This window comes from Ruditapes philippinarum, unplaced genomic scaffold, assembly GCF_026571515.1.
Source record: "Ruditapes philippinarum isolate M1 unplaced genomic scaffold, ASM2657151v2 ctg4243_1_1_1_1, whole genome shotgun sequence".
NCBI classification, from domain to species: Eukaryota; Metazoa; Mollusca; class Bivalvia; order Venerida; family Veneridae; genus Ruditapes; species Ruditapes philippinarum.
This window is the reverse complement of record NW_026865811.1, coordinates 1-15259: the sequence shown is the minus strand read 5'-3', so window position 1 is coordinate 15259 and position 15259 is coordinate 1. Positions and strand designations below refer to the sequence as shown.

Sequence of the window (15259 nt, the reverse complement as noted above, 5' to 3'; positions counted from 1 at the left end):
TCTTCGACAGTAGGTGGTCTCAACGATAGCCCAAAATCAAACGACCTTTATTTTTACATATGCATAGACGTTCCTGAAACAGTCGAATGACGCCAAACTGACGCTCAACGGACGCAAATGGACGTTCGTTTCACTTTGGTTACACGTTTTTCGCGCTTGAGGACTGTTCAGCGGTCGTTAACAGGTCGCCAGTGAGACATTTACTGGAAAGCAAACGATAAGTAACAACTAAGTAGCGAATGAGTAACGACTGACTAACGATAGTCGAACATGAGCACGCTCGGCGAAAGTGCGTAAAACGTTCCCGGCGATTACCAACGTTCACTAGCGTTCACACTACATTCTTCTTGCGCTATGCCAACAACTATGGGCGACTACCAACGTTCCTTAAGCGTCAAAGAACGCTGACCAGAACGTCATTGTGTGACGCCCCTATTACATAAACCTGTACAGGCGATTTTACCAAAAAATGTTACAAAACTTATCTTGACATACATCATTTAACTCGCACGACATAGTCTTTAACAAGGGTGAGCTTAATCCGTTTGATATTTTATTAATTACAGAAATCTGGCTTGGCTTGTAACTATAATTTGTGCCGATTGACTATATTTTCAATATTATCCTCACGCTTTTCAAAATGACAGAAAAATGGACACTCATGGGAATAGTTTTGTTAAAATTAAAAGCACAAAACAGATAATTTGTAGAGAAGACATTGAGATTCAAGATGATTAAAAGTAATTAATTGAAGCTTTGTGTATTTTCTATCGTACTCCAAATTTTCCCCCTTTTTGGGGAGGTTGGAGACCTTGTCATTTCTCTAAAAATGTAATGAAATAAAGGTAAATGTATCAACACTGTAGGATATATTTATACTTTATAAATATCTAGATCAAGCATTCCCTTTGTCAATATTTGAGTAAGCTAAAAGTTTAAACTGTGTAAATGTTTTTATCAGGCAAACAGTATGATGAAAGTGAAGGAGTAAGAAAGGTTCCGGAAAAGAACTGTTTACCACGGCCTCCTAGTAAATCGGATGAAACATATTACGACTGCGATGATATACATATGATAGAAAAAGAGCAAGAAACCGGTAATAAAAATTAGCATTATTTATTTGTTTAACGTAACAGGGCGATAACTTTGACTTAGATTAATTACAAATGAATAAGTAAGATTATTGCTAATGTTATTTTAGGGCGAAAGAATTCTTTGTATATTATTCGTTGTTCTTTTTAACAGACACATTTCCACATAAAACATTGAACATTGGACCGATTCTAGTAATTGTTTTCATTGTAAGATAGCAACATAATTTGTGTATTCTATATATTTACAATATTTGTAAGTGTTAAAGAACATTGAAAGTCTTTTTGAGATGTTTTAAACAAATGGCCATATAAATAGGAAAACAATGTGGAATTTCATTTCTTTTAGCATTTACAGTTTACACCTTTTGATGAAAATACAATACTTTTTCCAAAACAGATGCCCCTCAATGCTATTGAAAATAATCCTTATATTTGATAGAAATTGATAAACTAAAAAGTAAAAACCTTAGAACTTTGTACAATATTTTTAATCAAATGCATCATTTAATGCAATAAAATAACATAATAGAGAATTTTCTCTCTCTCTCTCTCTCTTCACATATTATTCTGTAGATTTCTTCATAAATACATACACTTATCATTATAAAATAAATTGTTTAAAGATTGTTTAGAGAACACAACATCAATCACTTCATGTTACCCTTTAGTTACTTATAAAAGTTGCTATCTTTAATTATTTTCCAAATCAAGGATTTATCTAAAGAATTTGTAAAACATCTCATTTACCCTATTAAAACACATTTTACAATTGTTTTGAGATGGTTAAACATTTTTATTCATGAAACAAAATTAACTTAAATGACACTGACGGCCAGATTAATCCGATGAAATCTCAACAAAAATAGAAAGATAGCAAAGTACACTATGTTTTATGGGTATTGCTTAATTACATTAAGTAACATTATGCTCATTTTTTAGCTGAATTGGTTTAAAAAGATTGTCTTTGCCAATAATTGATAACGAAAATGTTTCGTACTAAAATAAAAACTAAATAAATAAGTTTTTAAAAAATGTCCTACTCATTTTGAAAATATGAAATTTTAAACGTTAACAAAACCTGTACAAATGCCTTTTAAAAAAATGTTACAAAACTTGATATACAATATACGATTTGCCCCGACATAGTCTTCGTTAATTATGGATCTATGCCTGTTATCAATTTATCCGGGCTTAAATATTTATCCTGTTGTCAATTATTAAACAAAATCTTTCCAAATGGTTATTCTACATATTTGTTCTTCCCCTCAAATAATTTCTTTCCATCTAAAGGTATGTTTGCAACATTGAACTTGTTGTCGTACATTCATTCTTTTCCGACATTACTTGGTAAAAATATATACAATGCAAGAGCAAGCCAGTTCTAAATATTACAGCGAATAGTAAAAGTTGTTCAACATATAAATCACTTTGAAGCTGTCATTTGATGGCTGCTATTCTTCATTTTGGTAATGTTAAAAGTCCTTGTCCCTTCTATCAGATCAAGTGATCTATTATATAATTAAATTATTTACCTACCCGACATTTTAAACTAATTATCATTTGTGCACTACAATTTGAAATGTGCAAAATTGTCTGAAGAAAGAAAAAATTTGTAGGGTGATCTAAATCTGTTGGATATTTTTTTTATTACAAAAATCTGTATTAAGGTGACAATGGAGTCAATTATTACTGAAAATACCTAATATGAGATTTTTTGCTTAGTAGATTTATCAACCTTTTCTGAACACATTCGTGATTTAATTTTGGAAGCAGTTAGTCCAAAAAATGTGTTTTTAAACGTTTTAAAACGGCACCTTTACTACTTTTATCTGCTATTCACGTAACCTGTCAATTATCGATAACGCTCCGCCCCCTGTTGAGGCATCAATGAGGGAAATCGGTAGTTCCATATATCCGTGAATTACCGGCCCATACTGGTTCATACTACTCGTACAAGTACTTTACATGATACTACATCTTTTATGAATATCTCAACATTATACCGTCGACCTTTTATTTAGCCTTTTTTATAAATTAAGAAATTGTCGGCCAATGTACGTAACAAAATGTATGTAACATATATAATTAAGCATAGCGGCAAATCGCACGACCACGGGGTTGATTAAAAAAAGTTGTTGCTAAAATGTGTGAAAATAATTTGTCTGTCCCGTTAATCTGATAGATATTACATTGAGTTTATGGACTTTTGTACGGACTTAAGGGTTTGTTTTACATTCAATCTTGTTTTCTAACAATGTCAAGTAAAACAACAACAAAAACAGACAACATTTTTTTTTATGTAAACGCCTATATGACTTGTGGTAAAATGTCCCTGACAAATTTCTAAACAATTTTTACGATTGTCTAAGCATGATTATTTCTCTATGAATCAATAAAAAAGATATTAAAATATATTATCATTGAAAGCTTTAAATAAATTGGTCGCCAGTAAATCGAACACAGTACTAATAAACCTGGGACGAAGTATGGAATTTATTGTATATCCCAGTTGAAACTGGATCTCTATGCCTTTCTTAGATGATATTCATGATAATAGATGTCAGGAAGGTCAGATCATAATGATCGAGTAATACCTTTTATTTCTATTAAAATATGTGAAGCATTTATATCAATTTCGTGGAAAAAATATATAATATCCCGTTCTTATTTGTACATGTACCATGGACTTTAAAAGACTGTCATAAGCTCAGTTGTTTGTTATTTTAATTTATATTTTAAATAACGGAATTTCATACGCGAATACACAGGCAAAGCGACACTGGTATGATATAAAAAGAATGCTGATGATAATAATAATAAATTTCAAAAGTGAAACAATTAATACCCCGCTAGCGGTGCGCAAATGTGTTCCATTTCCCCCCACCGACTGCCTCAAATTTTACCGATAGTCACGTGACATGTGCGACAGACACCCGACGGGGACAGTAAATCACCTTAAGATTTGAAGAATTTTCTGCTATAAACTGATATTAATCAGCAGCTTTAAAATTGGTCAGATGTCACTGAAAATGTTGTTCAATTATATTACGCAACTTGTTACCCTCTGCGATTTTTGTGTGTTATGCAATTATTTAGCGCGAAACGTAGGGGTCCGAGAGAGAACAGCCGATTTATGACACTTCGTTTGATGCGGGTCGGACTAACTTTGTATCGGCATAACTTTATTAATGATCAAGCAATTAACATGTGGTTTAAAGCACATGAAAGGGAATTCATTTACGGAGGGACCCGTGACAGGGATTTCTGTTTGCTCAATTAGCGACTTAATTATCTTTAATTGCGTTATATTTATGGTGAAAAAAAGTCGCATAAATTGTTTGACGTTACGTAATATTTTTTTAAGAAAAGAGAGAAAAAATTTTAGACACGGTTCCCCAGATATTATAAATATGTTTATATTTCAAAAGTTTGATGACAAAAAAAAAAAATGACTTTTATATGACGATTTAAAATTTTAGGAATTTTTTTCAAAATCAATCATTTACAAAGGCTTTTTTTTCAAATATGTTATTTTTTATGATGATCATCGATATTTAATGCACAAAGATTAAATAAATAACAATAATTACTAAAATAAGTTTGTTTAAATGACATTTATGTGAGTACCACGGAAAGTGTCTGTTGTCGCCTTAATTTGTAGAGAAGACCTTGAAATCAAAGGTGTGAAATGAATTTAGTTGAAATTGTTTCTTAACATTGTTTAAGATTCCAAATTGTTCCCCTTGTTGGTCAGATTTAAATTTGGAGGATGGCAAACTTGTCATTTCTCTATTGAATGTCATGAAATAAAGATAGATACATCACACTGTATGATGTATTTATTTTTTATTAAAATCTATATCAAGCATTCACTTTGTCTATATTTAAGCTACTAAAAAGTTTAAACAGTCTTAATGTTTTATATCAGGCAATCAGATATATGATGGATGTGAAGGTCTGAAAAAGATTACGCAAACGAACACTTTACCAAGGCCTCCTGGTGCTAGTAAATCGAATGAAGAATATAACGTCTACAAGGATACACATATAATAGAACAACAGCAAGAAACTGGTAATGACGATTAAGATGACAATTAAGATGATTTATTTGTTTAACATTATATGACGATAACTTTGATTTAGATTAATTACAAATTAATAAGTTAGATTATTGCTTATGATATTTTAGGGCGTAAGAAACCTTTGTTGATTATTCTTTGTTCTCTTTAACAGACTATTTATTTCCACATATTAACATTTAACTGATTCTGATATTTGTTATATTTGTAAGTTAGATAGCAATGTACTTCGTTTATTCTATAAATTTACAATATTCGCATGTTTTAAAGACTGACAACCTTTCTTGAAATGTTTTAAAGAAATGGCCATATTGATAGGAAAACAACGTGGAAGTTCATTATATCCCCCCCCCCCCAAATGAAGTTAAGGGGTTGTATAGGAGTCAGCTTGTCGGTAAGTCCGTTAGTTGATTGGTCGGTCCGTTCGTCCGTCTTTGGTCCAAATCATGGTTCCGGACGATAACTACAGCTAGGAATGAGATATTGTTATAAAACTTGTTGTAAAGCAAGCTTATTTAAGACCCTTGTTGGTACTGCATTTTAACTCCCTGGGGTTAAGATCAAGGTCACGGCTACTAAAAATAGAAAAATGGTTTCCGGACGATAGCAAGAGCTAGAAATGCGATATTAAAATCAACCATAGTGTAAAGCAAGCTTATATGGAGACCCCGGTTGGTATTGCATTTGGCCCTCCGTGGGTCAAGATCAAGGTCACCGTTACTAAAAATAGAAAACTGGTTTCCAGAAAATGAATAGAGTTAGGAATGAGATGTTATAATGAAACTTCGTGTTAAGCATGCTTATATGAAGACCCCGGTAAGTATTGCATTTTGACCCCTGAGGTCAAGGTCACATTTACTAAAAATGAAAAATTGTTCCGGACAATTAATAGAGTAAGGAATAAGACTTTACAATCAAACTTGGTGTAAAGCAAGCTTATATGAAGACCCCAGCTGGTATTGCATTTGCACCCCTGGTGTCATGGTCAAGGTTACCGTTTTTTTAAATAGAAAAATGGTATCCGGACAATCATTACAGTTAAGAATGAGATATTGCGATCAAACTTGATGTAAAGCAAGCTTATATAAAGACCTCGGTTGGTATTGTATTTGGACCCCCTGAGGTTAAGGTCAAGATCACCGTTACTTAATACAAAAAAAAATGTTTCGAACAATTACTAGAGGTAGGAATGAGATATTGCAATCAAACATGGTGTATAGCAAGCTTAAATGAAGACCCCTGTTGTTATTGCATTTTGACACCCTGTTGTCAAGGTCTAGGCCACTGTTTCTTAAAATAAAAAAAAATGGTTTCCAGACAATCTTCAGAGTAAGCAATGAGATATTGCAATCAAACTTGGTGTATAGCAAGCTTATATGAACACCCCGGTTGGTATTGCACTTAGACCCCCTGGACTCATAGTCAAGGTCACCGTTATTAAAAATAGGAACAATCATTAGAGTTAGGAATGAGATAATGTAATCAAACTTGATTTATACATTGTAGCAAGCTTATATGGAGACCCGGTTGATATTGCAATTGGACCCAGTGGGGTCAAGGTCACCATTACTGAAAATAGATAAATAGTTTCCGTACAATAACTAGAGTTAACTAGACTTGCTATATTATGATGCAAAAATGGGAAGATATATTAAACAAGATTGTGTCGGTTTCTTAATCTATTTACTAATGATACTACAGAGAGATGAGCCATGTGAATTTAGGCGGGGCTTGTCATCTACAGGCTAATATTATATGACCAATAGCGAATCAATATATTACAACGTGGTTAATTTTGATTATTAGTGTTAAGTAATATATAGACTGAAACACAATCATTGCAAATTGTAAAATTATTTGGAGTTTTACCTATGCACCCGCCATTTACACTCCGGGCATAATGTCCTATAAGTGTAACTCACTGTATATCTGTACACGTAATTTTAAACGTTACCAAAACCAACCTTCACAAGTGACTTTTTACAAAATATATTGATTATATTTTGCCCCAACATAGTCTTTGTAAATTAGGGATCTATATCTGTTATCAATTTATCCCGGCTAAAACATGTTTCCTTTCGTAAGTTATTTAACAAAATATTTCCCCATAATTATTTTAACTAATTTGTTTTGCCTCAAATAATTTCTTCCATCAAAAGGTATTTTTGCAATATTGAACTGGTTGTCGTACATTAGTACTGTTTTTGTAATTACATGATGAATATTGATGAACGTATATACAAGGCAAGAGCGAGCCAGTTCCAAACATAACAACGAAAAGTAAAAGTTGTTAAACATTTAAATCACTTTATGGCTGCTATTTTTCATTTGGTAATAATAAATGTCCTTGTTCCTTCTATTGCATCAAGTTATCTGTTATAGTAGAACAATTGTGTAGGGTGATCTTAATCAGTTTGATATATTTATAAATTACAGTAACCTGGCTTTTCCTTATTAATTATCCAGATTGATTAATATATTTTTAATCATTATACTCTCACTTTTCGAAATGACAGCGAAACGGACAATCATTGGGACAATTTGGTCAAAATTAAAGACACAATGCCTGAACTTTGTAAAAAAGACTTTGATATCTAAGGTGTGAAATGCATTTAGTTGAAGCCTTTAAACTTACTATTGTTCCCCTTTTGAGTTTGGGCAGATCCAAATGGGAGGATGGCAAACTTGTCATTAGTCTTATAAATGTCATAAAAAAATAAAGATAGATGCATCACACTGTAGGGTATGTTGATACTTTATTAATATCTAGATCAAGCTTTAACTTTGTCCATATTTGAGTTGTAACTGTCTAAATGTTTTTTATTAGGCAACCAGTATGATGGAAGTGAAGGAGTTAAAACTGTTACACAAAAGAACATTTTACCAAAACCTCCTTGTTGTAGTAAATCTGACGATATACATATAATAGAAAAACAGCAAGAAACTGGTAATGACTGGTATCTTTACTTATTTGTTTAACGTTACACGGTGATTGCTTTGATTTAGATTAATAACAAATGAATAAGTGAGATTATTTCTTATCTTATTTTAGGGCGTAAGAAACCTTTTTTTAAATATTTGTTGTTTTCTTCAACAGATTCTGTCATTTCCACATATTAACATTAACATCAGTATATTTAAGATATCTGAGAGTTTTTTTTAACTGTTTACGTGTTTTATCAGACAAACAATGTGATGAAAGTAAAGGAGATGAAAAGGTTACGCAAAAGAAAGGGTTACCCTTGCCTCCTGCATGCCCTGTTCGTGCTGGTAATTCGGATGAAATATATGACTACAGCGCGAATGCACATGTGATAGAACAACAGCAAGATACTGGTAATGATAATTAGCATTATTTATTTGATAGACGTTGAATGAATATTCTTTCTATTAAGATTAAAGAACAAAGGTATAGAACATATTTATTGTTTATGTTATTTAAAGCCGTAAGAAACATTAGTTGATTATTCGTTGTTCTCGTGAATAGAAAAGTCATTTCCACATAATTATTAAAGATTTAACCGATTCTGATAATTGTTGTTATTGTAAGATATCAATATCATTTTTGTATTCTATAAATTTACAATATTCTTAGGGACAATAATTGGCCATATTGACAGAAAAACAACGTTGGATTCTTTCTTTTAAATTCATGTAGCTGTAATAGCTTACACCTTTTAATGAATATATACTACGTTTTTAAGAACAGATAACCCTGCAAAAGAGAAAAGATGCCTTATAATATTATAGAAATAGAGAAACTGCAAAGTTAAAACATTGGAGGTTCGTTCAATATCTGCCTTCAGTAAAATATCTTAATGACAGAAATGTATTGTAATTTTTTAAATTCTTCCTAATAAATATTTCAAATTTGAATAAAAGATAAATTATATATGGGCTGGGTTACTAATTATTGGTGAAGTGAAGTTGGTATTTTTTAAAACCAGAAATTCGCGAGTCGAATGTGTCACCTTGTCAACAGTTTAGCTGTCAATTAGGCATTTTTTTCTTTAATATATAGATTATTTTTGAGCACTGCTTTTGCAATTTACACGTACCTTTACTTCACTGGCATTTGAACTGATTATAACCATGTTAGTCGGGATTAATAAAACTGTTATATTATCAAGAACAAAAATACTATGACAAACGTTTACACTGACAGATCAAATGGAGGACTATGTGATGGATTTTTGTGCACTGCACTTCACGACAATAAAAACGTTTAGAGTAAAGCAAACTTTTAGTGACAAAGGTATTCTCTGAACAAGCCTTTTAAGTATGAAAATTAACATAAGGCAATAAGTGAAAATCATGAAGTGAAGAGTACCAGTTCTTCTGCACTGGTCTTTTTCTTAATGAAATCTATCAACCTTTGACGTTTCAAGTCCATAGCTTTTATATTTAAGGAGAAATGGCTGGAACAAAATAGAATTATGAAAATGAGTGCAATAACTCAAAATCATAAAGTGCATGATACAAACCAGATCCATCACCCTATGAAGTTTCAAGTCAACAGCTTTTAAAGTGTATCAGAATTTGCACGGATAGAAATATAAATATGAAAATTAACAATGGGCAATAACTAAAATATCATTAGGTACAGATTACCGGTTCTTGTGTACTGCACTTCTTCTCAATTAGATCTATCATTGCATGACATTTAATGTCCATAGGTATTATAGTTTAAGAGAAATGGCCCTGACATAATTAAGGATGAAAATGAACAAAGGGCAATAACTCAAAAAATAAAAAGTACAGGGTAATAACTTTAAACTCCCGTTTAAAAAACAGGTCGTATTATAGTTTTCCCATTGGCGAGCGGCCAGCTGGGCGGGCGGCGTCCAATTTTTGTCAGTAGCATACCTCCTACACATATTGAGGAAGTTTCAATGAAACTTCATAAAGATGTTCACCACTAAGGGAAGGAGTGTCGCGCATATGAACCTAGTCTCTAGATCAAATGTCAGGGTCACACTTAGAGGTCATTGAAAAACGCTTGTCCGGAGCACTATTTCTACACGCATATAGGGATTTATATATACTTTGGCACAAATGTTTATCATTGTGATGCGCAGTGTCTCGTGCATAATTCAGGTCCCTGCGGCCAAGCTACATGTCACACAATGGGGTCAAAGTTCAGATAAAATATGAAAATGTTTATTCCGACCATTTAGTCATCATTTATTGAGGTTTTGAAACGCAGATTGTTATTATCATGACAACTGGTTTGAAACATGTAATTTAGGTTAATATATGCAAGGTCAAGGTCACTAAAGGTGATAAAATATATAGATTTTGTCAAGAGCATATCTCCTTCATAAATGGAGGGATCCTTATGAAACTTTATAGAAATGTTCAACATTATGAGAAGCAGTGTCATGCACATGAAACAGGTCCCTAGGTTAAAGGTCAAGCTCACACTTAGAGGTCATAAAATAACGCTTTTCCGGAGCAAAGCTTCTAAATGCAAAGGGGATATTAGTATAACTTGGCACAAATGTTCACCATTGTAAGGCGCATGTAAAACTTAGGTCCCTGTGGCAAAGGTCTAGGTCACACATAGGGGTTAAAGTTCAGATAAAAATATGAAAATGTATATTCTGACCATTTAGTCATCATTTATTGAGAAATTGAAACATAAATGGACTTTATCATGACTATGGGTTTAAATCATGTAACAAAGGTTTATATATGCAAGATCGAGGTTACTAAAGGTGATAAAATATAGAGATTTTGTTCAGAGCATATCTCCTACACATACAGAGGGATTCTAATGAAACTTCATAGATATGTTAACCACTATGGGAGGCAGTGTCATGCGCATAAGCTAGGTTAAAGGACAAGGTCACACTCAGAGGCCATTGAAAAATGCTTGTCCGGAGCAAAACTTCTACATGCATTTCAATATAATTAGCACAAATGTTCACCATAGTCAGACAGAGTGTTGCGTACAGAATTAAGGTCCCTGCGACCAAGGTCAAATTCACATATAGGGGTCAAAGTTTAGATAAAAATATTATAATGGGTATTTGGACCATTAAGTCATCAATTGAGGGATTCACACACATTAATGGTCACTATCATGACTACCATTGTGAAGCTAAGTATTGCGCACATAATCCAGGTCATTGCAACCAAAGTCAAGGTCACATATAGAGGTATGTTTGTATACGGGGACCATTAAGTCATCATTTATAGATGGATTGAAACACAGGTGATAACTATCATATTAACAAGTGTGACACATGTAATTTAGGTTAATATTTGCAATGTCAAGGTCACTAGAGATGATAAAATATCCAGATATTGTCCGGATTTTGCCCAGAACATATCGTCTATATGCATATCAATAATTCCCACATCCCTGACAAAAGCTTTTGTAACGGGCGTATTTTGCGAAAATGTTGCCCTTGTTATGGGCTGCACTTCGGGTCATCAAAATATGGAAGTATACTTAGTTTGGTGTCAATCCGACGCAGTGACTGAGTTATGCTCCGTACAAACGTAACGGGACGCCGCCGACGAAACCAACACAAGTATCCCCAATATAAAGACTTTTTAATGCGACACAAAACTGTCAGTTTTTTATAATGACACTATATATAGTGTATATAATTTTAATCATAACACACTAGCTTTGTGTGAAGTCAAAAATGTTTATATTTACAAAGAGACTGTGTGGCAATTATCAATTTTTTCTCAAATTTGAGCATAGTATATCTTTAAATGCATTATTTGAATCATTTTACGGCTATTGCATGTATATTTTTTATTTGTTTGTTACGTCTTCCCGTCCATTTAGCATAGATACCTTTGATGCCTGATTACTGTATGAACACTTTCGACGTTTCAATATTATTACTACAGATGAATACACCTACGACGATACAGTACAATCTACAATTACAACATTCCGCCTCTGACAAACTCACTTGAAACTGAAAATTCAATTCAAAGTGACTCAGAATATGAGCAATATGAATTGAATGCACCACCTATTCCACCTCGGCTGCCGTGGTCAAGCGAAAGGCGTGATTTTAAAATTCAAGAAGCTGACAGTGCAGGTAGCAAGCAGACAGAAATTATTGGTGATTTTGATAATCCTTTAGTCAAGTTTGTTAACCCTTCGGAAAATGTCAGATTAATAAATGAAAACGAGGAGTTGAAAAAAGCGAATAATGTTCTAGTTGTCCAAATCTCCCTTTTGGAGCAAAAAAGTTCCATGATTGCAGATATTAACGAAAACATTAACATACGCCGAAACCTTTTGGAAGATATAGCACTCAAGGAAAAGGAAAATAACGCATTAATTGCAGGTAATTGTTTTCATACTTGTTTCATTTACCACAATCAAACACATACGCACACCACCACCACCACCTTCACAACTTAGAAATAGAACATGAATATTACATATCCGGTTCCAAAGTTGTTGTTATTGATGAAGTAAAGTTTCTTGGAGTTATATTGGATGAAGAAACAACTCTCGTTTGTTCTACATGTAAAGGGTCACTAAATACGTTAAAGCGTTAAATGTAATTAAGATTGTTACCTCACTTAAGTGAAATTTTTATTTGTATAAAATTATGTTTCTCAAACAATTTTCAAACATCTAAGAAAATTTAAAATGTGTACTGCAAATATTTGTAGACATTATATCTAATCAATAAAATATAAACGTTCATTTGTTATTGAGAAAATTGATTTGGACTTTATAGAAAATAAATTTTTTATAAACTCCCTTTATTAAGATGAAATGTCAATTCGGTAATATCTTTACAAATAAAACTTTTTGGTGCCTATAATATTGATATATCTTCATTGAGCATTATATATATGATATAAAATTGAGTTCTTAAAGACATTTTCTACAGTTTTATGAAAAAATAATCCTTTTATAGAATTTTCTAAATTTTTTGTTTGATGAGTAAAATTTAATGACGGATTTAAAAATAAAAAGAAAAATATATGTTGACGTGTTGGATTTTTTGGAAAATGGCAGTTTCCATGGTAACCGTATATCAAAAAAACTGTAAAATTGCCTAACTGTGTTATAACGAATAAAAAATGTATAAGATAGCTTAAAACACACAACGAGCATTGTTTTATGCAAAGATAACCTTATCTAATGATTCTGTATGAAACAAATGATAATCTGAACATATTTCTTTAAAAAAGGAGTTTTCCATGTTCCCCAACCGAACAAAAAATGAGAAAAATGAACATGAATTCTCAGAATAATTAGAGATATTGAAAAAAGTGTTTCATAGAATTTTCTATTTTTTTGTATATTGTGTAAAATTTATTGACAACTTCAAAAAGAAAAAGAAAAATATATGTTGGCGTGTTGGATTTTTTGAAAAATGGCAGTTTCCATGGTAACCGTATATCTCAAAATTGCCAAAATATCCAAACTGTATTATAATAATGAATAAAATAGCTTATTACACTCACAATAAACATAATTTTATACAAAGCTTGCTTTATCTTAGGGTTCTGTATAAAAACAAACGATAATTTGGGCATATTTCTATAAAAAATGAGTTTTCATGCTTTTTAACTAAACAAAAAAATGAGAAAAATAAACATAAACATTTTCTGTAAAAAATTAAAGCTATCAAGAAATTTCTTTTACAGAATTTTCTACATTATTGATATATCAAGTAACATTTGATTAGAAATAAAATATATATGTTGAAGTGTTAGTTTTTTGTAAACGGGCAGTTTCCATGGTTACCGCATATGCCAACTGTCAAAATTACCACGTACGCTTTCTTAAGAAATATCAGTGTTATATCAAATGTATTGTCAAATATAAAACATATTGTAATAAGAATTTCTTTTTCTTTTGATGTTATATTAAGTAAATGATACTGAATATTTTGTTTAAAACATATCTAGGGCCATATCATTTTTTTTCACTCGACTAACATACCCGACCAGTAAGCAAGTATTCAGAAATTTACAAAGAAAATAATGAAATTCTGAACATTTCTTGGATATTAATTTTGTTTTTTATTCAACACTTTTAAAATATATCATTTTAAACTTCTTTGCCCAGTTGTCTGCCAGTAATCAAGTCGCGACGCACTTTTGTCACTATACCACAAGTGGGTGGGGTAACGCGCGCAGAATTATCATCAATGCTGTCGTACTTATGCTTGGAGAAATACTTTATGTGATGTTGTCTAAACGACATTCTTATTCTTTTGAACCAATCTCCTTTTGAACATTTAGAAATATCTATTCTGAATTATTTACTCATTATTTGCTTATAGCCGAAATTTAAACACTTATCCGAATACTATTCAACTTTACCTTCATTTGAAGAGTAATTATCCGTGATTATCCTTCTTGGATGCGCATAACGATGCGCACAGAAAACTACCGAAAACGTCTTTAAAATTTCTCAAAGGTTTTGTCTAGCACTACGAGTAATTGGGGGAATCAAACTCTTCTACTTTATTGAAATCTCATCAGGTCAAAATTAGATTATGGTTCTATAGTTTACGGTCAGACCAAGAAATCGTATTAACAAATGCTCGGTACTATGCATCATCAAGGCCACCATTTAGCATTACATGTATCTCGAGCATCGGCGGTAGAAAGTGTTTATACTGAAGCAGAAGAACTCTCTTCATATACGTCGAAAAAAGCTTTTACTTCAATATGCAGCTAGAATGACAACAAAATGCAATAACGTTCCCGCTAGAAAACTTATTTTAAGCCACATTATAGTAATATTTTTAACAAAAGAAAGGTGAATAAATCATTAGGCTTTTGAGAAAAAAAAGTTAAGAAAACCCAAAAAACTTCAAAATGCCGGAGTGCACCTCAAATGCCGAAGAAGTTAAATTCTATTATTATCAATAGGCGTCCGATTATCTCAAAATTGTCAAAGAACACTTTTGAAAATTCAAAGAACTTAAAGATTTATTAACTTACATGGACTGCTTTATAAGTAGTTTGAAAAGTAGGTACATTTCGTCTTTAAGAATCATTTTTACATCCCGAGTAAGATGACTGCATCTATTTTCACAGCAGTCTAGAATAATCATACAGTAATTAAATTGTATTTTTTTT

The 15259-nt window shown here is 32.0% G+C and overlaps 1 protein-coding gene across 1 annotated transcript; it reads left to right on the top strand.

Annotated features, from left to right (window-relative positions):
• The first annotated feature begins 270 nt into the window (after nucleotides 1–270).
• Nucleotides 271–8152, top strand: LOC132730389 (uncharacterized). Its single transcript, XM_060716302.1, has 4 exons — nucleotides 271–289; nucleotides 962–1096; nucleotides 5023–5166; nucleotides 8001–8152. Exons 1-4 carry the CDS (start codon nucleotides 271–273, stop codon nucleotides 8150–8152), a joined length of 450 nt encoding a protein of 149 aa, XP_060572285.1.
• The last annotated feature ends 7107 nt before the right edge of the window (nucleotides 8153–15259 follow it).